This window comes from Polyodon spathula, chromosome 16 (genome assembly GCF_017654505.1).
Source record: "Polyodon spathula isolate WHYD16114869_AA chromosome 16, ASM1765450v1, whole genome shotgun sequence".
Classification (NCBI taxonomy): Eukaryota; Metazoa; Chordata; class Actinopteri; order Acipenseriformes; family Polyodontidae; genus Polyodon; species Polyodon spathula.
Genome location: NC_054549.1, coordinates 10,965,860 through 10,991,602, shown reverse-complemented (window position 1 = coordinate 10,991,602; position 25,743 = coordinate 10,965,860). Strand labels below are relative to the sequence as shown.

Sequence of the window (25,743 nt, the reverse complement as noted above, 5' to 3'; positions counted from 1 at the left end):
CCAAGCGACAAAAAACAAGTTGATGGCATTGTTCTCCTCTTGCTTAAATTCAACTGGCGCTGGATCGCGTTCCTTGGGACAGACGACGATTACAGCCAGGACGGCATAAAGGCATTGAATGAGCAGACGAGGGAGCACAGCATCTGTGTGGCATACGAGAGCACAATCCCACAGCAGCAGCGACGTGGGACACATGTTGAGAAACATCGTCTATCTCAACGTCAAAGTCGTGGTGGTGTTTGCAACGGGGCAACCCGTCACCGACCTCATGAGACAGGCCATCGCCAGCAATGTGGGGGGCATTGTGTGGGTCGCCAGCGAAGCCTGGTCACTGAGTCAGAGCATAGCCACGATGCCCGGAATCGGCAGCGTCGGCACTATTTTAGGAATGGCAGTGAAAGGAATGGCTCTGTCCGGCTTTGACCAGTTTCTCCAGAGTACGAGGAATTCCTGGAACGGGAGCTTTCAAAAGAAGTCTTCAGCGTTCTTGCGAGCAGCCAGCAATCAGGAATCCTGCAACCAGCAGTGCAGCGGGATCTCTGCATCCGCTATCCAGGACTTGACTCAACATCAAGATTTAGCGTTTACTCCGCAGTTTATGCTGTCGCCCATGCATTGCATCGGGTACTGAAGTGCGATGAGAAAATCTGCAAAAGATCTGAGCCAGTTTTCCCTTATCAGGTGAGAATAACACATCAGTGTCTGCAAAGCTGGTTATGCAACTTAAATACAATGGAAGGCATTCCACCAAGACGTTGGGACAAATACATACATGCAGAATGCTTTGATGGTGGGATCATTTGTTTGGCTGCTAAGCCTGGCACTACATTATAATTTTGTACTAGTCGCCACTGGCAATTGCTAACAAATTAGAAAGTTCCTAAACAAATTAATTCAATTAATATATGCTCTGTAGTTTAAACCAATAAAATATTGCCCTCTCAGGTTCTTAACATTTACAGACAGAAATGCATGAAAAAGTATTAAAAACAGTTGCTGTTTTGTTTTGTTTTTTTAAACTAGTTTTTAAAACGTTGTTGTTTTCCTCTGCGTATTGCAAAACGTTGCACCTTGGATCTGATTTCAGATCCTGCAGAAAATTAAAGAGGAGATTCACACTTAACGGACGAACCATTAGCTTTGACAAAAACGGAGACCCGCCCCCCCCAGTACGAGATCGTGTTCTGGGATACGACCTCGCAGCCAGTCAGCTTTAAAAGAGTTGGATCGTATGCCTCAGATTCGGCAGGTTCAGGGATCCGGTTTGTTGTTCAAGAAGAGGCTATCAAGTGGCACGTTAGTGGCCAGGTAACTCTTGTGATATTTATACCTGATTATCACACAGTGAAGTGACCATATAGGGGGGAGGCTTGTAAATGCCTTCTACAGCCAGAACTAATCAGAAGCTTGTCAGCCACAGTGTTACTCTGTTTGCTTCTGTAACCAAATTCAAGCACAGCGAACCCAGGTGATGTTTTTTGAGGTGGCGATTTGTATAAAGACTTCTGAATAATGAGTGATCCTACTGACATGTTTAAAATGCTAGTAACATTTTAAAAGAGGACAACATTCAATATGGTGTTGTTTCTACAGACTAACAGCGCGTAGGGACTGACATGACCAGCCGAGCGAGGTTAAAGGAACAGCTAAAGCAATGCATCTAAAGCAACATGCGTTCGCTGTTCAGGGATACCTTTGTGGCCTCTAATGTAATATGCACTAATTTGCATCCATGTTCTTCTTCTATTTGTCTATTTAAACGAGGCACCCTGAAATGTGAGACCAGGTTTGCATTATGATGTTCAGTTTCCAGATCTCAGAAGCAGGGTAGCTTCTGATAAACATTTTCTATGGTAGACCTTTTCAGTAATGCTGCAGTTCACCACGCTGAAGCAATGCTTGCCTGTGCTTGATCTTTCACCGTGATGAAGCGCAGTCAGGTTAAGACAGGTATTGCATAGTTTCAGAGGCTCTTAAACACTCGCCAGTCACCCAGTTTGGTGTTAGGGTGGACTGTGTGGGGTTTCGCTTTCCTTTTTACTGAAAAGAAGTTTGACCCAAGTTCTACACCCTTGCAAAACAAATAGCCTCATTTATTTCCCTCAGCCATACAAAACTCAATTCCTAGATTTGACCAACCACATTTGCAATATTGGGTCACCAGGTGGCACTGTTTAAATTAGCACCACATTTGTGAAATGTTAAGTAGACCCAAAAGGTATGAAGATTCTTTATTCTGATTTGCTTGACAGGACAATACCGCAACTACTTGAATTAAATGATTTCAGCGTATAATATTTCAGTCAGTCATAATAATAATAAAAATATTATATAGGGGCATAGCGGAGATCAGCTTTGCAATACCATGTCAGTAAATGAATAAGAATGATTTTTTTCCCTTCCATTTCCCTTGCAGATTCCTGTAGCTCTGGGTTCCCAGGATTGTATCCTGGGTTTTAAAAAGACGCTGTTTGGAACTCACACCTGTTTCTTCAACTGTGAGCCTTGCGCTGCTGGAACTTTTGTTAATCAAAGTACGTCTAGCTTCTCATGATTGTCATCCCTGATCCCGGGTTTCCTTTTCTCCTCCTCCTTCTGTTACAGGTTTTGTGTGTCTTGATTAGTCTGTCCCTTCTCCATTTCACTTCCCTAGGTCTTTTATATGTTCAGGAACCTGTTCAAACCTGAGAACTATCCTTGTTCTAAGAACATAATGAATGCATGCTAACATGGATGAGTATAGTTAGCCTGGATGCAGTTCCCTAACCCTATCTTGATGCACAAACAACAGAATTCGTTAAAGCTGTCTGTATCTAATGCCATTTTCAAATGCTAGTGAACAACAACAAAAAGTTTCGAAACACAAACACTACTGGCCCATCCGGGCAGTCCAGCTGGTTGTTAACACCATACTAAGCACTAAATTAAAACTGCACCAGACTCTTAATGATATGATATGGCATAAGCATTTCCATACAATTTCCATAGGAGTAACACCTGAATAACTTGTGCTCTGTTCTGATTTTTTTTTTTTCTAGTCCAAAAGATATTCTAAAATAGCCACAAATTCTTAGTGAACTCAAGTGGAATGGCACAGGAACAGTAGCCAATGCAGGAGAATTTGAAGGAATCTTTCTGTGCAACCTTCTTAACCTTGCCTCCCCCCACCCCCACCCCCCCTTAAACAGGTGACCCCTATAACTGCCAGCCGTGTCCAGAGGACGAGTGGTCAGATGATGAAAGTGCATTTTGCCAAAAACGCACCCTGGAATACCTCGACTACAATGATCGTTTCTCCATCGGGCTGCTGGTGTCCGCGGGTCTGATATGTACTCTCTCGGTGGCTACAGCCGTCGTCTTCGCAGTGCAGCATGACACCCCCGTAGTGAAGTCTGCTGGGGGCAAGATGTGCTTCTTCATGCTGGGCTGCTTGGGCATCTCTTGCCTGAGCATCGGTTGTTTTATCGGGGTGCCCACCACCTGGAAATGCATACTGAGAAACCCCGTCTTTGCTGTTTTTTTCACCGCTTGTCTTTGCTGTCTCTTAGTACGCACCTTCCAGGTAATCTGCGTTTTCAAAATAGCCACCAAGATGCCCAAAGTTTATGAGTTCTGGGTCAAGAAAAACGGTCAATGGATGTTTGTGACAGTAGCCGTGGGCCTCCAGATCTTCCTGTGTGGTCTCTGGGTGGGCATAGAGGGACCTCACCCCTTCAACAACACCCAAGCTGTCAGAGGACAGATTATCTATGACTGCGGCATGGGGAACATGTTTGCTTTCACAGCGGTGATCGCTTTCGTCGGCTTGCTCAGCATGCTCTGTTTCGCTTGCTCCTACTTCGGGAAGGACCTCCCTAAAGACTACAACGATGCAAAGTACGTGACCTACAGCTTGCTGGTCTTCTTTTTCACCTGGGATGCGTACTTGACTGCTTACATTGTCTACAGCGGAAAATACATTCCCGTGATAAACGCCATCTCAGTGCTGGCTAGCCTGGCCAGCATCCTGGTGGGTTACTTCATCCCCAAATGTTACATCATCCTTTTTAAACCACAGTACAACACCACTGCACACTTTCAGACATGCATTCAGGACTACACTAAGACCATTAGTAGTAAATGATGACCACTACTGCATTAGATAACGAGAGATATAGAGATGATTAAGCAGGTATGTAGCAGTTTCAATTGTATTCTTGTTTTTAAAATTCTAATTAAAGTATATTTTAAACCAAAACGTGTTTTATTTGATTTATACCTGTGTGTATGCTTTTGCCCTTGTGTGAATAACATGTTAAACCCTGGTGTGATCCAAATCCCTAGCAAGGGATTAAAAAAAAAACATCCAGAGAGTCTCAACGCTTTTCTCACTATCCACAATGCCACGGTCCACGCATGCAAGATGCAGGGTTGGTTAGAGTGCCACTTCCCACGTTTCACCAATAGATGGTGATGTTGCACACAGAGTTCAACGTTGAAACCCGAAATCTCCGTTGTAAAACGTCTTGCTTTAGGTTACCTGCTTATTACGCGAGAGTTTCCAATGAGACTTGTGTGAAGGTACATCTCAACAGAGACTTATCAGCAGAACCTGGCAGTGACAATATATTTGGATGGAGAAAGTGGCCGGCTACTGTATTTTGATACGTATCCAGTTATCAAAACTGCATATGATAAACTAATTATAAGAAATTGCTTCGCTCGCTCGTCGGATACATTATTCCATAATGAAAAACGTTTTTCGTTTCCATTACGCACGACAGCAATGGGCCGTGAATCTATTCAGCCCAGAGTGGACTTTATTGAAAGAACTAATTGTGTCTAAAAGTAAACTTTAGCGGGCTTAAACAACTTTGACCAGAGTCTATCAAAAGTATTTTCTACCGGGACAACATTCGGTCTGTGGCCACGCCAGGCTGTGTATTGGCATTATTAGTGTTATCAGTACTAATCGTAGCAGTGCAGCATGTACAGAACACCATTTACAGAAATCCACACTGAAGTACTGAAACACGTCACTTAAAAAGTCACTTTATGACAGAAACCCACTTGACTTACACGCGTCTGTTTCCAAAAGAGTTGACCATTGGAGAAAAAAAACCCTAGATAGCAGAACATTGACAATTTGTAATGGCATGGGGGCCGCTTGCACGGTGCTGTTCTTCTGCCCGAGGCGTGAAAGCCTTGCCTATTGAGGCGACTCGCCACACCTAGTAATGCATTAGCCACCGTTGCGACACCCCACACTGCGCTCGTCACACACCAATTTCATAGCAATTTTGCGGTGAATTTGCCAAGAGAAAAGTACCACTTCTCTCACACATGTCGAGCACTGTTGTATTCGGAAAACGTACTGACGCAGGATTTTACATAGACAGCAAGAATGATATGCAGTATAGCTTAGCTAATGGGACATGTTGCATTACAACAACATGTAGTATATACCATTGGATTAGGGAGAAATGCATCAAGCTGCTGTCTCACACACTTAGTAACTTCAACTAACGATCTGGAATAAATAAATAACGCGTAAATACAGCCTGCACCCCTGTCTGCAGCTCTGATAAGCGTCAGGAAGGACACCTTCTCTCATTTAAACTGGTCAAGACGTAGTGTTGTTGTCACAATAAGACAAGCGCCCGCATTCATATGCAAAGCGCGCCCCGCATATAAACCCTGGAGGCTGGTCCTTCATTCTGCACTGATCAAGAACTCGTGAACAATGCACACAGACTCGAGATCCAGCGCTAGACAGCAAGCCAGCATGGAAAGAAAGGTACCTATAGAATCCATACAGTGTATTGAGAGCTGGGGTTTATTTGAGACATATAAACCAAAGCAAATCTGTTCATGTAAAATTAAACGGACTGTTAATTAATTCGTTTATTATTTTCATCCCCAGATTTCCAAACCACTGATGGAAAAGAAAAGGAGAGCAAGAATCAACAACAGCCTGGAGCAGCTGAAAAGTCTTCTTGAAAGCCAATATCCCAGAGTAAGTGTATTTGACTTGCTCGAATATACAGTATCATTGAATTGAATGTGGAAGAATTGTGTGATTCAGGCTAATGAAAAGATTCCGCTCCTAATACTTTTCCATCGGACCTGAAGTGACCTGCGGATTATATTCAATGCTAATCATCGTGTTTCTCTGTTTTAGATTTCCAAACGAAAACTCGAGAAAGCAGACATTCTGGAATTAACAGTCAAATGCCTCAAGCGTCTGCAAAACTCGCACCAAGGTAAAGAATCTGCATATTTCTCATATTTCTCATATAACCGATCATTTAAACATGTTTACCGATTTAGTGAACACAAGTCCCTAGAAGACCATACGTGAAAGACATTTGAGCTAAGGCATCTGAAATAACCTTTGAGCGACCAGGCTTTGAGTTTACTGGGATATTCCATTGATCGGATTTGTTTTGTTGTTTCCTTCCAGATGCCGCAGTCACAAAGCAGCAGAACGTTCACTTGTTCCACGCTGGATTCCAGTGCTGCGCAGACAGAATGGACCAGTTTCTGCTGAGAAGCAGACCTGCAAGCCAGGAGCTGCGTTTAGAATTACGCAGCCAGCTCGCCAGACCCCTCCAGCCCAAGGAACCTCGCCGCTGTACGCTGGACAGCGCCAGTAACACAACAGGACGAGAAGCCAGCTTTTCTCCGTCCCCTTATCCTCAACCACAAAACCACAGCCCAGCAGTGAAACGCAATATCATTTCTTCGGACTTTTTAGAAAGCAAACAGGCAAGCCGCGTTTCAGCTCCAGCCAAGCACCAGATCACTCCTGCAAACATAAATGGAAACGCTGACAACATCGTGCGACCATCTGTGAATCAGATGAGCGATGCGTCAAAGTGGAGAGAGGGTGCCGATCTGCTAGTGGCTAGAGATGCTATATATGCTGAATCGGAATGCTGGCGCCCCTGGTGAACCCAGCTCCGAGGACGATGTTGTGCTACAGTATAGTACTTAAGGCAGCAGGGTCCATTATTTAATGGGGGATCGCTGCCACTTGTGTTTTTTTACAAGTAAATAACGTGCATTAGAGCACTGCTTGGCACCTCAATCATTATAGATTCTTTGTAAGAAGGCACGCTGTACATCATTTTGATGATATTATTGACCTGTAAAACTGAAACGAAATAAAATACATTTTCCAAACATGTTTTTTTTTTTTTTTTTTTTGTTGTTGTTGTTAATTATTTACATAGGAGCATATATATATATATATATATATATATATATATATATATATATATATATATATATATATATATATCACCGCTATAATGTGTGTGTGTGTGTGTGTAAATGTGTGTGTGTGTTTACTCCTTTTAAAATGCATCATGTTTACCAAAGACCTCGTTTAAAAGTTATCAATGAAAATATGAAATATATATAGATATATAATACACTATAAATAAATACATTAAAAAAAAACAACAACAATGTGTGCTCCGTTACGGACACACTATAGTAGAATACAATATTTTATGTAATATACATTTCAACATTTCAAACAGTTATAAAAATGAATATGAAAGATAGTTCGTGTTTAGTTTAAGAGCTTTAACTAATGCATTAGTTAACTATAACTGATACTATTTAAGAAGATGCATCTTATGCGTCTGATTCTGAGCATGTTTTAGCATCTATATACTTTTACACTGTAATGTTTAATTTGGAGACATTTGTTTTTTGTGCTTCTCAAGGCCTGTAGTCTTAATATGTGTTTATAATGTGTCCTATAACACTTATAATGTTCTTTTTTTAAGAGAGTATGGGCCAGATTTATTAGGGGTTAGTTCTAGTGCAAAGTGTGCTCCGCAATTGAAATAAAACAAGTCATAATAAATAAGCATTTCCCATTGTGACACAGTTTGCACCATTTCATTGTAAAACGAAATAGGAACGGCTAAAGTTACAGAAAAGGAACAACTAAGGTGTGTTAAATTAGCCTCAAGAGTTATTTATTTAAAGCAATTAAAGTGGCAAATGATTCGGGAATACGGCCCCTAATGTTTCAACCTGTGTTGGTGACAATATAATAACATTCTGCATAGTTTGTCTTGATAAAAGGATAGGGTTTTATTTTTTATTTATTTTTTAATTTGCACTAGAGCAAAAACATGGGAAATGCATCACTATTTATGTTAGTGAAAATTAAATCAATTAATTTAAAACAATCAATGAATTAATTTTAATTTTAACACAAGTTGCGTTAATCTTCCACATACCATTATCTAATGAAACACTATGTTGTCCTCAATTAAATATATGGGAAGAATGGCCTTTTCTGCTTCCCAAACTTATCTTATGTTCTGGAGTTGAGTTTTTTGTAGATTTTGGCTTGTATTTCTCCTTGAGAAATGAGAGTGTATAGTCGTTGAGTGGAATAAATGTTATTAGTTTTATCCAGTTCTTGCTGGGATAATAATTCTGGTTTCTTTGGGTGTGGTTCTAAATTCAATATAATAAGCTTCATATGATATTGCAGGTGTTCCAGAAAGAACTATAGCCTTACATTGCGTCTAAGCTGGCGGTGCAGGTTACACGGATTGTCCTCCAGTGGAAATGAAGGTGCGTGGGACTGTTAGAAGGGTCTCTCTTTAATGTCATCTTGACAAGGTGCGTTTCTTATTGTAGCTTACCGAACAGCTGTCACTTTAATACACTTTATGAGCCGAGACAAATACTTTACAAATACCTTGGCAATTTTAAAGCATTTGCCCCCCATTCTGAGCATCCTGACGCGAGGAGAATCGACAGGACGCCTCCATTCTTTCAACCATACTCTGCGATTCTCCACACTCGAAGAGACAAAGGAGCTGTCCTTGGGAAAGGGTCAGGTCTAGCAAACAATTTCACTGGAATTGGCTTGATTTAAAGAACATGCACAAATGCTAACTACAAATTGCATTGATTTTGACAAATACATATACATAAATACATAATATCAGCATGCTATGCCATTGGTTTACTGGCCTGTAGTTTTACAATGGATAGAGCGCAGCGGGAAACAGACAGCTTGTTCCTTGAGGGTATGCGAAAATGTGAAACAGTAAATTGCCATTTTGTTAGGACACTGAGGCAACTGGCATGGTGCTTCCCGTAGAGGCTGTACCGTGAAACAAGGAAATAATCCATTTGAATGATGCGGTCTAGTCTGACATACGGATTCCTCCCAGTGCCACACACTGGTTGCAACAAATAGCGATTTCATACCAATTTTGCGGTAAATTTCTATGCGTAAAATTCTAGAAGCCACACACGTTGTGTATTCCAGCGTAATCGAAAGCTCCAAGGTGGCCCTCACTATTGACTAGTAACTCACTAGCACAGCAAAAATAATTACATTGTATTATGTAAAGCGACGTTATGGAAGTACGCGTTTAAGTATAATCTTAACTGTTGGCTATGTATTTACAATACAGCCGATAGTGCTGTTTCTGATATACTTTGAGACCCTAAGAGTTGACTGGGTGTGTTTCTGTGCATCACTCTCACATAGGAGAAGATGGTTGAGAATCTAAACCACGCTCTTATCTCGCCAAGGAAGTGATCGCTGTGTTTTTGTATAATTATTTAGCTGTGTGGATCACACCTGCTAATCTTAACAAACAAGAACCAAACGACTAAGCAGTATAACCAAAGGGGCAATGATCCACTATGGGCAAATTCTCCAATCCACACTAAACATGAGCAAGGCCTCTTCAGTATTCACTCTGTTTATGTTGAAAGGTCCCTCGACTCTAATCAAGGTGTCAAGTCACTTGTAACGTCACCTGTATGGAGCGACCATGCAGATTAATAATACCTGTCCATAACAATCACTTTTAAACATGGCGGCCTTAAATTATCGGACTGTCCTGGAATTGATGATAACGGGTAAAAACTGTTCCTCTGTTCATGAACAGATGCCAGGAGGATTCAAGACCAAGATAACAAATTGTTCCTTGGAGCGTTAAGAAAGGAACGGAAAAAACCTTTGGAAATTGTTGAGCTGTTGATGGGTGTGTTTGTGTCTTTGTGCTCCTACAGGCACCAGCAGCCGCATTCACTCCGACACATCCAGCATATTTTCTTTTGCTGCAAAATATGAAGCGAGGAAAATCGGAGGAACGCCTCCCGGCTTTTGAATCCTACACTCCGATTTTCCACTTTAGGAAAATAAAGGAAAATACCCTGGGAAGCCTGCTTCCCACGTCGGAACATATTAAAACGTCTATCCAGTAAACGACGCGGAATAAAATACTGTTACAGCAACTTTTTATAAAGACATATTTTTTAAATAGCTTGTAGTTGGGTGGAGGGCTATATCAGAAATTAAATCTGATATAACAGCCGTGTAGACAATAGCTGACAATGTACTTTGACTAGCTGGAGCACTTTTATGAACCCCAAAAAGACTTTGCAGATGTTAATACTGAAGCTGCTATTAAAGTTACGAGTTAATCATTACAGTACGACAGATCTGCAGACCTGATCATAGCCTTATAGACTCCAGCAGTTATAATGGAGAGGGATTGTTACCTTTTATGGTTATGCAAGAAACCACGCAGTTGTGTAGCGAAGTATGTCTTTTGGATCTGATACATATATTCAGATAGATTGCAATAATCTCATCAGCATGGGTACAAATCATAAACACATTAAATATAAGGTGACTAAGTGGCGTCTTTGGTATCAGATTGGAATCTACAGGGTCACTTTTCACGATCTTGTATAAAGATGTTTGTATTGCCAACTTGAAGTCGAGTGAATTGCACGGCCGTTTCCTTTTGCTATCAGGAAATAGGAATTGGCGCTCTTTGCCTGTTTCAAAGCAGAACATTGAAATGTTGTTAAAGCATGGGGGTCCTTGGCTCCGGGCTGCATCCGCTTCAGCAGCGTGACGCCGGGATAGAAAGAACTGAATAGCCCTGCCCTGTCGACCAGCCCCTGGGCATAGCTCTCAACCACACACTGTGAGAATCTGATGCCAATTTCATACTAATTTACCGCCGCATTTTCCACTGCATATGGTCTTTAACTGCGCGCGTTAGGGACCAGCGCGCACAAACAGCCAATGTAATTGCCCAATAAAAAAGAAATCATCGACGTGTTAATGCAGACACGATAAAACATAATATATACACGTAATTCTGACGTGTGTGTGTGTGTTTGTGTGTGTGTGTGTGTGTGTGTGTGCGTGTGTGTGTCGTTTTCAAAACAGATCAACACAAAAATGAATGTTCTTGCATTTTAAAGGACAGTCCTGGTTTTCATATCTTACAGCATAAAAAAAACTAACCAGAACATTATTAGACCAAATAAATGTAGTTTTTCAAGGAAATATCTGAACTCAAATGCAGATATTTTGTAAGGAATGCTGCAAATTAAGTGTAATAGCGTTTTAAATGTACCTGTGGTCTTAATACAAACATTAAAACTTCCCAAGAAATGCAAAACAAACTACAAAACTCAATGTTGATATTAAACGCCTTTATGTTGTTTGTATTTATCGTTGAGATTAATGCATTGGATAAATATTTGTGACGTTAATAGACCATTAAAACAAAGCTTAAAGATCGTCCCCCCCCCCCCCCCCCCCCCCATTTATTTTCATTCCCGGCTTTCTTATGCTAAGGCTTTGACGAGCCTGCTAGCTTCATGTACAGATGTTTTTTTGCCAAAAGGTCTCATGTTTAAGAAAGAAGCATAGGTCACTTTGTTAGGCAAGCTTACTGCATTTAGCAGAACAAATCACAATCCGGGTCCTGTTACTCAAATGGCATTTTACACTTCTAGATAACACGAGCGGTTTTATTTTTTATCCACTGATGTAACACAATGGGACTTGGGGGCCATTAATTCCTAAATGCAGACCCCTTTGTGCCTCTCGCTAAACTGCCCTGTACAGCTTTACAGGGGCATAGTCCATGCAGCAGCTAACTCCAATATCATTAGTCTACACATTTGTTGTTGATGCTGTTGTGTTAATTGCAAAGTTTTTTAAAAAAACATGCATATTGTAATTCTCAAATATAAAGGTCTAAAGAAGATTTTAAAAAAGCAATGCTTTAGATACAATGAGCTGAAATGACTTGCTGGTGCCCTTCATGAATAGGCATTATATCAATAAAGAGCACAGTCCCATTGGATTTTACAATTTGCTCGGTGGTGTGTGGGTATCGCGCTGGTGCAATAGTCGCTCCTGTTACATGCTGTCACAATAAGCATGCCTTGATTTGAACCCTCCACAGTGGAGGTGAGACACGGGGCGGCGGAAATGGCTTCATAAACAACTCAAGTGATCCCCTTGGGAAAGCAAGGACTAGAAATTAGTAGCACTCGATGCCAATTTAAAAACCACGTTTCGGTTTTGGGCTTTAAAGACATAGGAATGGCAACAGGTCTTTCTTGGAGAGTTATAAAGCTGCGTTATATTATTCAGCATGGAATCTAACCGCAAAGTAATTTCATTAACTTCTACAGCACGGTTGCTACTATCGCCAGTGTGAGTGCGATTCATTGGGTGCAGTTGTGCATAATTTGGCAACAATTCTCCTGCAATAGAATACAAAAAAATAAAGATGTATATTGTAAATACAGGGTGGTGTAGGCAAATATTTCCACAAGAAACACTCTTTTCCAAGTGTGCTAGTTTTGTCTTTTTATTTCACAGCCTCGACAGTCATTGCATGTTCCAACCAGGGTAATATATTTAACCCTTTTAGCGGGTCCCAGTTTATTGCGCGCAGCCTGTGACACAGTATATATCCTCTGTACCATGCAGTGGCCGATTTGATTGCAGACCGTTTGCAAGAAGAGATAAAGTAAAGCAACTATATAGCAGGCCAACGGCTACAGTATTACACACACCGGTATAGAAATGCGTGTTACATTTACAATCACACAGTTTGTGGTAAATGCCTGATTAAGGACAAATTATGTTTTAGATGTATTCAATTGCTCGGATTACAACAGCGATGTATATTAAATAATTGACTTTGGAGGCTCTCTGGCGTCATATTTCTAAAACAGAAATACAACCAAGTGTCATGCAGTCAAAATGTTCGATTTACATTTTTTTTTTTTTCGTCTGATCAGAATAACCTAAAAAGCAATCGATTACCTATTTTGTGTTACATTTAGCCCACGCTCTGCTGTTTTTAATCACAGCTTGTGTTAATCAAACGAATACGTTAATTTAATATTGCGGGTTCTTTTTTAGCGGGGTGTTTCTTATGCTGTGCCAGTGCGTCGACAAAAGAACATACTTTACAATGGGCGAGTTTATTAGAAAAGTCGAAAATCCACTCCTATAGGCCCTACTACAAAATAACGTGGGGAGACTTCCCTTTGATCCACCTCTCCGTGTATAAGGCCCTCTTTGAAATGTTAATTACACTCCTGTCGAAAGGGTAACCGAGCCCGTTTAAAGACGTTGATGGCTGGGAAATGAATCATTAACGTAACAAATTACCCTTAAGAGGACAACAGATGTGCTAATTAAGACAATCAAGATGGCCCTGTAACCTTTGTTTGGCACGTTTTATTTTTTATTACAATTGTCATTCGAGAAGAAGACAACCATCCGAAGGAAAAGAAGGCAGAGACGTTTAGCCTATTAACCGGTTTTGAATAAACTGATGTCGTATATACTGTGTTAACAGATGAGCATACCTTTATAAGCAATCTTCTCTGATGACATATTGGTAACATACCTAATATTACACTTCCCAAAGCATGGCTTTATAAGTGATCTATTTTTTTAAATACAGATTTTGTTCTCATTCTGTTTAATGTCGTATGTTCATATTTAAGGTTTTCATTTGAATCCCTTTTCTATGCGCGCCGCTGTAAAGGCATGCGAGTACAGAAGGGTCCACTCATCTTTCTAATGCAAATCTTTCTCAAGTGGTTTGCGGTGTTTATGGCAGATGTTTAGCGATTCGAGGTGCAGGAATCAACCCCCTCCTCCCCCAGCATGTTTAACAATGAAAGCAGAGCTGCTTTTGTTTGTCCCCGGATTGGCTCATAGTGGATGAGGGAAGCCACAACAAAGGGACTCAGCCTCCGCAAAGTTAGAAAGTTACTTTTCCTCTAGTTCATTTCGGCTCTTCACAAAACACAATGCGATGTTAATGCGCAGCGCTCCCCTTTGAGGCATTCAGATCGACGGCAGTCTCTAAAAACATCCCTTTGTGTTCCATACCCAAGCTAAGCGCTCTTATACAACCGCAAGCGCAGTCTATAGAAATTCATGGGATCGAATGTTTGAGCAGAGGTGCGTCAACAAAGCCGTCGCGTGGCAATCGCCTTTTATCCTTTTATATATATATATATATATATATATATATATATATATATATATATATATATATATATATATATATATATATATACGTGCATATTTGCACGTGTAAACAGGTGGACTGTTCCCGACTCCGGGCTGAGACCCGCGTTCAATCCATCCCGCGGCACACACTTTTGTGTCTAAAATCTGAATAGTACTGGCTGGCTACACTCGACTGTTCGCAGCAATTAGTCAATTATTATTAAGATGAATAATAATATATAATAATAATAATAATAATAATAATAATAATAATAATAATAATAATAATAATCAACCCCCACACCCCAATGGGGTTTTTTTTTTCTGATAATATAGTATTTCACTTTGATAACCCTTCACTTGCACTGTTTCTTTTCAACACATTTACATTGTAATTGTCCACAGCAAAACGGCATCACTTCAAACGTGTCAAGAGCCCCAATAAAACCAGCGCGGTCCCATCGCTTGCACCTTGTAGCCTGTTGTCTATAACCCGCTGCCCCTTGAAAAGCCTTTCAATTGCTAATTACAGCAACAGCGAGAGCCGTGGGAGCGGTTTGCTGCAGGTAATTGTGTAATTTGTTAACTAATTAATGTTAACACTATCGATAATACTCCAATTATTACAATACTTGAATTGGGAGTCCCGCTGATTTCGCGCGCTTAACAAAAATACAGCAGTAGATCATTCATGAAACAAGCTACAAAGCCGGCGTTACTGTTTCGCGCTTTAAAACAAGTGCTTGAGAATGAAAAAAGTCAATGTTGGGAAGCAGATTATAGATGCATTTTAGCAATGCGGTGTTTATTCTGTTAACGCTGGTGTTGGTGCGTCTGGAGTATAGCAATTCAAGTCAGCTCAAGTAACGCATTCGACAATCTGTTCCATATGTTTATTCTTCAACATTGAAACCATAATCAGTAGAGTTAGCCAAATAAAACCTATTTACGAAATATGTGCTCGCTATTTCTGAACAACAAACAACAACAAAAAACTCACTGCCAAAATGTTCTTAAAAAAAACCCTGCGGATTGTTTGGCGCAGTCTGAGTGTTCTGAGTTATATTCAGAAGCGAAGCGAGGAGAATCGCCGGAACGCCTCAGTCCTCTCTAACTGCGCTCTATGGTCGTATTGTTCCACAGTATCAGCACAAAGCGAGAAGAAGCTTAACAAAAACTGTATTCATATTATCTTTTAAGAATGATAGTTAAAAAATCAGTAACATACGCCGTGAACGAACAGACTAATGCGTTTTGGGTCAAACATTAATAGCGGTTATACTTGAACACGTTTAGCATTGATACACGCATATAACCAGCCTGTCTGTGAAAAGCATGGATAATTCCTCCACTAACAAAACATGAAAATTATCACGGTTCTGCCTGTTCAACTTGAGTGAGAAAAAGGGAGCCAAGCCACATAAAAGAACGGGCACCACCCAACCGCCCCGAACAACCACATGCCAATTTCATAGTGATTTTGCGGTGCTTTTTAAAACTAAGCCCAACTGTGCTGTTCCAATTTCCCGTTACATTTTACGGACATTAACGAAGCCACACAAGCTGAAGGAATCGAACCCATGATATACCTACAATGCAAGGCCATTTTAATCCAGCGCAAAGTCCCAACCAAGGTATCTCAAATGAAGTCACAAAGCGTTTAATGCTGCACAACAAATACAGAATACAGAACATTCACAAAACTATTCCAGTCAATCTACAGGATCCTATTCATGCCTGGAGTTTGAACTTCGCAGCTCAATATAACCCGCTGGGGACTGTACAAGGAAGCTCTTTCAGTCTGGTGCAGAGATACAGCCAGAGATTTTATTACTGGTACAGGGGTGAAATTAGGATACAAATTGCTCTGAAATCGACGTGCTGTGCATTCTGAAAGCTTCCAAACAAAGCGTTTGAAATTGATTCCATTAGAATGGGGAGACTACTTTACAAATGATGGTATAGCTGGGGGGCAGTGGGAGGGAAACGAGACTCAAACTCAAGTCAGGTTTGGCAACATTAATAGACTTTTCAAATATTGAAGCAAGGATTTCAATTTCACAGATACCTTTACATATCATTACATTAGCCCAAGCTTGTGTTTAGTAAGACTGTAAGATCGTTATTAATATATTAATATATTTTATTGCAACTTTATATATTCATTTGTTTTTTGTGTAGACTGGTACAAAAAATAAGACAGGCTGTCATCAATCTAAACCGATATTAAGATTAACAAAAATATACATCTGTAGCATATGTATTTATTTATTTTAGACAGATCAGGTGTCGTGTTTGTACCCGCTCAAGATCTATTCATGCGCTGCCTTTCTTAAACTTTTCCAGTGGAGCCCGCGATACTTCAACGATCCCGTCTGTAACGAAGTATTCTGTCTTGTGTCTGAGGTGCAAAGAATGCTTTCATTCGCTTTTAGCTCTTTTTGTGCACGGAACAGAGAATAACACAAAGCCACAGAGACGCGATAAAAGGATCCGTGCCCATTCAAGTCATAAATTTACTGCAGCCTTTTCACCGGCGCTTTCAGCTCGGGGCTGAACACAGTGAAATGTTAATGCGCACTGCCTTCCCTTTCTAGGCTATTCAGCTCCAAAGCACATTTCCAAGCAAGCCTTTGTGTGTTAAACCAAACTTAGGAGTCTTAAGCAACTCTCCAAATAGTCTATAGAAATTCTTCCAAACCTCTCTTTGCCTTGAGGTGCGCCTATATGTGGGGGTCGCGTGTCCTTCCACGTATACCTCTACACCTGGAGCTCGTTTCTCCCATATCATTTTAGATTTTGCAGATTAACTGGTACACTATTGAAGCTTTTGGTACCTGCTGCTGGCATCACACAAGTGGTAGGCGAGTTGAATGGCAGAGGGGCTTGTCCTCGATTCTCCTCGCCGCGAGGTGCAGCTTCTCACAAGGCTGTTGCAGAAATCTCAACGTTCTCTTTATTGTCGTGACCCGATTTCCAACGCAAATAAAGGGAAAGCTTGACACCAAAGTCGGCGGAAAGGCGATTGCATATAAACAGTCTTCTTCTTCTTCTTCTTCTTCTTCTTCTTCTTCTTCTTCTTCTTCTTCTTCTTCTTCTTCTTCTTCTTCTTCTTCTTCTTCTTCTTCTTCTTCTAGTAATATTTTTCGAAAATAATTTTCGCAGTTTAGACACGTAAGAAAAACATTTTTTCTTTCTTTTAATTTCTTTCAAAATTCTTTTATTTAAAAGTGCCTTGTGTCAAGAAAGGAGTTTATAGAATACAGGTTTTTTTTTTTTTGTTCGTTTTTTGTTTTCGTTTTTTGAAAGCGAGGAGAATCGGCTGAACGCCTCCTGCCTCTTCATGCTCCGGGATTCTTACAAAGCCAGTGAGAAATGATCATATACAAAGTTAACCACTTGATCGCTCATGTTTAATATCAACCCCTTATCCCTATAACAACATAAATAGGGTAATAACAAGAATATGTGCAAAGTATGCATTTCAATTCGCTCGTTGGAAGCAATACCGTAAAATATGTATTTATTTATTTGTATTAATTTTTATTGCCAAACTCTACACCTGCTGCATACAACACAGGGAGCTTAGTTCATGGTAACTGTGTTGTCCACCTATACCCACCATGTCCGCGCCAATAAGAAGCAGGTCTCACCTCTATCCTGTTCCTAACAGTGGCGGAACATTTGAGTTCTGTGAGAACATGGACGCTATTTACACGGTGCTGCCTCCGAGGACGGAGCGTGAAACTCAGTGAGAAAGAGCTGAATAGAGCTGCCTAGTACGGCACTGGCCTCCAGCCCCAAACCCCACACCGAGAATGCTTCATTATTTCAGACAGATTCTGCGTTACATGTTACGCTTTTTAAAATGTATCCAACCTCACAGGTTGGTGGTTAAAATCAGAACACGCATGCTAAATGTTAGATGTATTCTACTTACAAGTTATTAAAATGAACACATTCAAATAAATGATACGGCACACGCATACATATCAATAAAACCCCAATTAGATGAATATGATGCATATAAAGCGTTTTCATTTTTCAATTTTTTTTTGTGCGCTAAGATTTGTTGTATCCTGTAATCATTCATATCAATTCGCACACATCGATTTATAAAAGGGGTTCTACTATATGCAGTGTTATTAAATTGATTTTAGTGTCACTTTTTTTTTTCTCTTTATTACAAAAAAAAAAAAAAGTTTTTATTTTTAACTTTACAGTATTTTAAAGCCGCTCAAAACAAGCATTGTGTTTAGCTGTCAGCCTGCAGTGGAATCGCTCGCTGCTGGTGTTGTTAATTTGTGCGCTCCCGCGCGTGCGCAGCGTGCTATTCTTTGTGTGCAGACTCGAAATAGGGCAGCGGTATAAATAACGCGCGGGGCTGAATTCCAATACTCTCAGTCTGAAAATATCAGAGACACGACACTCGCTTCTCAAACTCACACTGCAGCATGGCAGCAGTAGCCCAATCTCCAGAAAAGACCCAAGTGTTAAACGATAAAAAGGTTTGTATTTTAGTTATTATATCATTGTTAAAATGGTGCTTTCACATGTGTATATACAACGAAACTGTTTTTTGTATGTTTAATAATAATAATAATAATAATAATAATAATAATAATAATAATAATAATAATAATAATAAATAATAATAATAATATATAATAATAATATATATAATATTTACCTATATATATATATATATATAGATAGATAGATAGATATATAGATAATATATATATACTATATATATATATATATATATATATATATATATAATATATATATATATATATATATATATATATATATATATATATCAAACTAATATTGAAATTGTTTGCTTTCCTTTTCAGGTTTCCAAACCGATAATGGAAAGGAAGAGACGAGCCCGAATTAACGAATGTCTGGAACAACTGAAACACCTCCTGGAAAACTATTATACTAATAATGTAAGCTGATATTGCTTGAAGCTCTTGCATAAACGTGCTCGTCTTCTTTGGTCGATGAATAAAAGACCCGGTATTAACACCCTAGCCTCATGCAATAAACCCCATTATATACTTTACATAATGCTCATGACAACTCATTCTCTTTTCTCTATAAATATTATTTTACAGATCCGTAAACGTAAACTCGAGAAAGCGGATATTCTGGAATTAGCAGTGAAACATCTAAGTGATCTCCAGAACTCCCAACAAGGTACATTTAGAAGTGCAAAAGGAATGGCGTGTTTACCCCCAAATAATGAAATCATCTAACAGCAAAATTCCACAAGAACAGCCTCATTGCATTACAAAGGTGAAGCTGTAAAATAAAATGTATTTTACTATTCTAATGTTCTAGAATAACTGGGATATCAGAAAAGAACGAGACCTTTATATTGCCTTGTTTATTTGTGCAGGTTCCACGGGGAACAATGGGAAATTTACCGAGTACCAGGCCGTGTTCAGAAATTGCTTGAATGGCGTAAATCAGTACCTTTTGACGTCAGACAATTCCAGCGGGAGCGTCCGATTACTGAAGCACCTGACAAACGTCGTCCCGGGCGCTTGCGGAATCCCTCGCAGCTTCAGCACCCTGGACAGCAGCGCCGCGCCGCATGTCCGCGCACTACCCTCAGCATCGAACTTCCTGCAGCAACAGCACTCCGAGCCAGCTGCAATGCCGTTCGCTACGCTTTGCAAACCTCACGCTGTCGAAGTGCCCTATACCTCCGACAAAGCTCTCTCCAGCACAAGTGTATCAAACGAAACCATATTCGTAGCACAGAATACCAAGCAAAGGGGTACCGGGAATTCCACCGTGAACGCCCGGGAACAGGCCGGGAACTTACTTTGCGTTTCAGGACAGTCTAAGCAAAACAATGCCCCGTACAATGTTTGCTCTGTCCCTCTGAATTACTGGAGACCCTGGTGAAAATGTACACTTACTATATTTCTTGTATGTTCATTATCTGTAGCGTGCCTCGTGTAATGTTTAAAGGTGGTGATTTTTGCATTGAATATTTTTTGTATATTTTGTATGATAGCTTATTGTTTTGTATATTTCAAAAAATGAATTGAATAATAAAAATGCAGTAATTGTGGTTCTATCAGTCTTTCTTTCTATCAGTTTTTGTTTCTTAAACCTATATAGATAGATAGATAGATAGATAGATAGATAGAGCGATAGATAGATGCACTCCTCTTTATAAGCAGTGAAGTTAATACACTAAATGACAAGGTGCTTAAATAAATGGGATAATTGACAAAACATTGTGTATAAAACAAGACATCAATTATCGTGTAAGATGTGACTCTCACATGTAATATAAACGATGGTGTGTTAGATTTATAAAACTCTCAGAAGAATATCCGTTTTTTATTCTAGTCAGCATCATGGGACGACCTCCCCACGGAGGGCTTAACTATATTGACGCTTTTTAAAATAATGAGCTTTCTTTGAGTCAACTTGTTCCCGCCAGGTTAGTCAGCTCCCTTTAATTAAATGTGCCTGCGTGTGTGCGTGTGTGTGTGTGTGTGTGTGTGTGTGTGTGTGTGTGTGTGTGTGTGTGTCTTTACGTATTTAAAATCGTTTAAAAAGTGGGGCACTCAAGGAAAGCAAAAGGACCCATGGCCTGTTAATATATTAATCCGGTCTTTGTCGCATCGAACAAAAACAGATTAGAAAGCCCGTAGCGATCTGTCTGCAGACTCTACAGCATCGGGACCTTTCGCTTTCACTTTCTCACTGCCTGGGCAATTAAAGAAGGCCTGATGTGTCTAATAGCAATTACATGTGGCACGATGAACACCTTGCACCAAGCATGCCAATCTATGCGCAAATGCGAAGGCATTTAGTAAAACAACTTTGAGCAGCATTCTATTAACTCCCTCCCCCAAAAAACCTACGTAAAACATGAAAAGAAAAATAGCAATTCAAAGCAAAACTGCACACAAAAACAAATACATAATAATAATAATAATAATAATAATAATAATAATAATAATAATAATAATAATAATAATAATAATAATAATAATAATAATAATCTAAAGGTATACTTTTCATTGATCTTGTTAGATGGCATGTACACAGTAAAGAATTGCACGCATCTATTGATAGTGTTCGATAATGATACGGAATATAGACAGTAAACATATGTACACATACTCAGTGCGGAAATGAAAAGCACACGATCATGTAGAATATATTCATGTCTAAGTTAGCAATGCTCCGTTGTTACACACGTGTGATTATTTCCAGTCGTATAAAGATGTTCTGGACACCATTGCTGAACCGTGCACACGCTGCTCAGTGTTTAGTCTGTTGAAAATCCTAATATTGTGTCCACCTTTTGGAGAGTGTTCTGCTGGTGGGCGAGCGTGTAAATAATTAGTAGCAGAAAATTGCTGCTCTGTTTGACACGGAGTTCATTGGCGTGGTGCTGTTTGGGGCTAATGCGTTAAAACCATGGAAGAATGGGCTGAATGCTATCACCTAGCACGAACAGTAGCGGCCAGCTACCACACACTGGGCTCCTCAGATACCAATGTCATAGTAATTTTATGGTACATTTTTAGACCATAGCCAGAGGCTACATCCTGGCAGGGTGAGTATAGCAGACTGAAGCCTTCAATTCAAAGACAGCTGAGAACGCCTGTTCACTGGGGAAACGTTTGCATACCGGCAAAGTAGGGGCCAGCCACAATGCTATTATAGTTACTAAAATACTCCCAGTTTGATTATAAACTACGCTGTAAAAAAATACCACAATATTACGGTTATATATATATATATATATATATATATATATATATATATATATATATATATATATATATATATATATATATATATATATAAATTACTAAATTTTAAATTACAGTAAAGTTGTTCAATATTATAGCGCAAAATACATTTAAAAATGATGAACCTTTAATAATTTAAAAATAACAAATACAGTTTTATTAAGTCAATATTTTTACAGTGTACCGTATATACCCACCCTAAATAATATGAATTCAGCTCCTTTCTCATTTTAAGAATGACTGTTTTCTCCAAGTAAATATAATAAACATGTAATATCCAGGGATAATGAATGCTTGTATCAAGTTAATATTCCAATGCTCTTAAATTCTTGCAAGATTTTATACTAATAGACATTAACTTGTGATTTAATTGCGTAGCCAACATATGTAGCCTTCTTCAATAATCTGACAGATAAACAGGAGCGCCACGCCGTGCAGTCTATATCTGGTTATTCTTTGAATCTAGTCAGACGCTCACGTTTATTTTTGTATTGTAAACTAGGTCGCGGGGGTTGGGAGTCTGTAGCGTTTCCTGGCCCCTGCGATAAATAGAATCTTCTCATGCAAGGGGTTCTTAGAAAGGGTGGCACCTCGCAGCGAGGCAAATTGCAGAAACGCCTTCCAGCCAATGCATTCAATTCGCTTTCACACAGTTTAGTGCCAACAACAGAAAACACAGTACAACAGACGCAAGCGACGCACAATGCAACCATACCCGGGTACTGAAGGGGATCGATACATGAAAAATAAAAACATAAATAAAATAAAATAACAATAATCACATTTGCTTTGCCATATTAGGCCATTGCACTGGAAAGCGCGTGGGCACGCGACAGACTCACTGAACTTAACTTAAAAGAATTTCTATGAACTCTTCCCAGTGTTGTTTAAGGAACCCCGTTTAGTTTAGAACACAAAGGGCCTGCACCGGAGCCCTATATGCTTGAGAAAGGAAAGGGAAGATATCATTTGCATAATACTGTGTCCAGCGGAGCGCTCTTAAAACCCAGAAGTGTATTTATGCTATCGCAAAGAGTCCGCTGCCCATTGTAACCCTGTTTGAAAGCGGTCAGGACAATAGACCCTGCCTCAGTTTAACAATGCCCGCACTGAGGCCGTTTTGTCTAGTGAACATCATTCATACAACAAAGGGGGGTTAATGCAACAGCACAACTATCAAGACGACAGTCATGGAAACCGTTTGGTTATTCTCATAGGTGTCTCAACACTTGGCGGAGTGCAGCAAATACTGTATATAGGCTACAGGTAACCTGGAAACAAGTGCTAGGTAGCCTCTACAATAGATTCATTAGCCGCCTTTTTTTCCCGTATTCCTGTTGGATATGTTTCCACGTTTTCTATGACTGTACATTACAGAGGATATGATGTACCGCCTCTGAACTGTTAGGATGCGTTTCACTTTAATTAAACGCCTGCATGCACCGACTTCGACTTCGTTTTTACACAGAGAATTGTGAGGGTCTGGAATCAACTCCCCAGTAATGTTGTTGAAGCTGACACCCTGGGATCCTTCAAGAAGCTGCTTGATGAGATTTTGGGATCAATAAGCTACTAACAACCAAACGAGCAAGATGGGCCGAATGGCCTCCTCTCGTTTGTAAACTTTCTTATGTTCTTATGTTCTTAACAAAAGGCTACTTGGTATGTTGTCCTCTTGCATGACCGTGGCGTTTCAAGTGTCATCACCATTCTAGCGCCTCGTCAGTCCATACTATTAGCAAGAATGCAAAGAGGGGCAGACGAAATGCATCGATCATTCTCCCGGTGAAGCGTTTTATTAAAGCCAATGTCTGATTAATGATTAACGAGTTTAGCAGGCTAATGTATTCATTCCTGTATACAGTGTGGATTTACAGAATAAGGCGCATGGCCACAACAAAAAGGCGCCAAAATGAAAAGAATTATCAGTATCCTTCTAAGAGAATGTGGTAGATATATTAAGTTTAATTCCTTCGCCAGATTCTTGATGCTTTCATAGTACACGAATTCCGTATAACTGTTGTATTAGATTTCACCTAAATTAGCCGTGACACATTCATTATGCATCAATCAAGGCTTCCCTGACGGATTATTATTATTATTATTATTATTATTATTATTATTATTATTATTATTATTATTATTATTATTATTATTATTATTAGCAGTAGCAGTAGTGGTATTGGAGGCAGTGTTAAACTCCGGCATGCCACTGTTTTTAATCTCCCTTATTATTGAATCCGAATAGTTGCACGAATGCTATGCAATTGACAGTTCTGTTACTTTTAGAATTTTAAGGGGTGAAAATAATATTTGTCACGGGCCAGTTGCACGGAGATCTTTGTTTTCCCGACGTTCTGAAGGCTGGTCTTGCAAAACGACCGCATGCAGAGCTTTCGACGCGAATCAAGGCAGACCTTTAAAGCTTAACGCAAAGGGTCAAATGGATGAACCTCGGCAAAAAGATTTACTGACAAGCAGCTTCTTTTCCTCAGGTTTGCGCGTCATTGTACTCCGAGGCAAGCCGCTTTGTGAATAGCACAAAACAAAGCGAACTTCTTTATTGTCGGGGGGAGGAAACAATAGCCCAAAGCTTGACTCTTCAAGAGCTTCTTGGAATTGTTTCCAGATAATCACGCACGAAGCAGGGTGTGAAATGGATTTTATTATATATTATTAAAACAACGAATTTTGCAAACACGAATGTAAAGCCCGGTATTTAATATATCTGGTGTGGGTTTCTTTTTGTAATTATGCAGCCATGAGCTCGAAAATGAGATTGTAATGATATTGTTCGAGTGCGTTCTTCCGTGACGGTTTTACAGTATCCTTCACCTTTGCCCCTGTGGGATTTGTAATTCAAACAACATTACACATCAGACAATGGATCACATTAATTGGCGCATTATGCGAGCCGACCGGAGCAATCTGCTGTCCAATTAAACAGTGCGCGCCTTCCACGTTTAATTGCCTCGCTTGGATCGCCTTAATTAGATGCAATTTAGTAAATTGAACTCATCAAGCGAAAATTAGTCTGTGGAACAATAAAGCCGACCTTTGAAACCCCTTTATTTTGCAGATCTTTGTGAACAAAACACCACCTCAAGAAAATAATCTGATTTGCTTGGATGGCGGCTTCACTGTTTTGCAAGAATGGTTGTTCTTGTATTCATGAGATTGTATTTATTTATGTATTTATTTATTTGTATATTCATTTTAGAAATCGTACACCGATTGTACAATTGTAATAGCTATTAAATTAACGTTTAGTAATCTGGGTTATGACGGGCATCAACAATCAAACCGCACAATCCTATACTTTATGCTAAGATTTCTGAAATGTGTATACTGTACTGTATATACCCATACAGAGTCTAATGCTGGTTTTTTTGCTCTATCCCTTTCCTTGCAAAGATCCACTGTAACTCATGAGCAGGAAGTAGACGCTGCTTCTGAAATTGAAACCTGCTTTCAGTTCTGAATTAAGGGATTTAGTTGCAATGCACGAGAGGGCAGTAGAGGTCCAAGTACGATTTTAAAATGGATGAAACCAGCTGTGACGCTGCTTCTTTAACCCTTTAATAATAATTAATAATAATATAATAATAATAATAATAATAA

The 25,743-nt window shown here is 39.7% G+C and overlaps 2 protein-coding genes across 2 annotated transcripts; both read left to right on the top strand.

The window, feature by feature from the left end:
• The first annotated feature begins 193 nt into the window (after nt 1-193).
• On the top strand, nt 194-4,169 carry LOC121328951 (taste receptor type 1 member 1-like). Its single transcript, XM_041274106.1, has 4 exons — nt 194-335; nt 428-681; nt 2,417-2,534; nt 3,189-4,169. The coding sequence occupies exons 1-4, from the start codon at nt 194-196 to the stop codon at nt 4,121-4,123; spliced, it is 1,449 nt and encodes a 482-aa protein (XP_041130040.1). The 3' UTR covers nt 4,124-4,169.
• On the top strand, nt 4,160-20,248 carry LOC121328950 (hairy/enhancer-of-split related with YRPW motif protein 2-like). The gene is made up of 5 exons (XM_041274104.1): nt 4,160-4,171; nt 5,903-5,995; nt 6,161-6,242; nt 6,443-6,631; nt 19,734-20,248. The coding sequence occupies exons 1-5, from the start codon at nt 4,160-4,162 to the stop codon at nt 20,246-20,248; spliced, it is 891 nt and encodes a 296-aa protein (XP_041130038.1).
• The last annotated feature ends 5,495 nt before the right edge of the window (nt 20,249-25,743 follow it).

Coding starts and splice junctions, on each gene's coding strand:
- LOC121328951 (XM_041274106.1), top strand. CDS start 194: ATGTTGAGAAACATCGTCTATCTCAACGTCAAAGTCGTGGTGGTGTTT. Junction 682..2,416: donor AGCCAGTTTTCCCTTATCAG/GTGAGAATAACA, acceptor TTTCCCTTGCAG/ATTCCTGTAGCTCTGGGTTC. Junction 2,535..3,188: donor TGGAACTTTTGTTAATCAAA/GTACGTCTAGCT, acceptor CCCCTTAAACAG/GTGACCCCTATAACTGCCAG.
- LOC121328950 (XM_041274104.1), top strand. Junction 5,996..6,160: donor TTGAAAGCCAATATCCCAGA/GTAAGTGTATTT, acceptor TCTCTGTTTTAG/ATTTCCAAACGAAAACTCGA. Junction 6,243..6,442: donor TCTGCAAAACTCGCACCAAG/GTAAAGAATCTG, acceptor GTTTCCTTCCAG/ATGCCGCAGTCACAAAGCAG.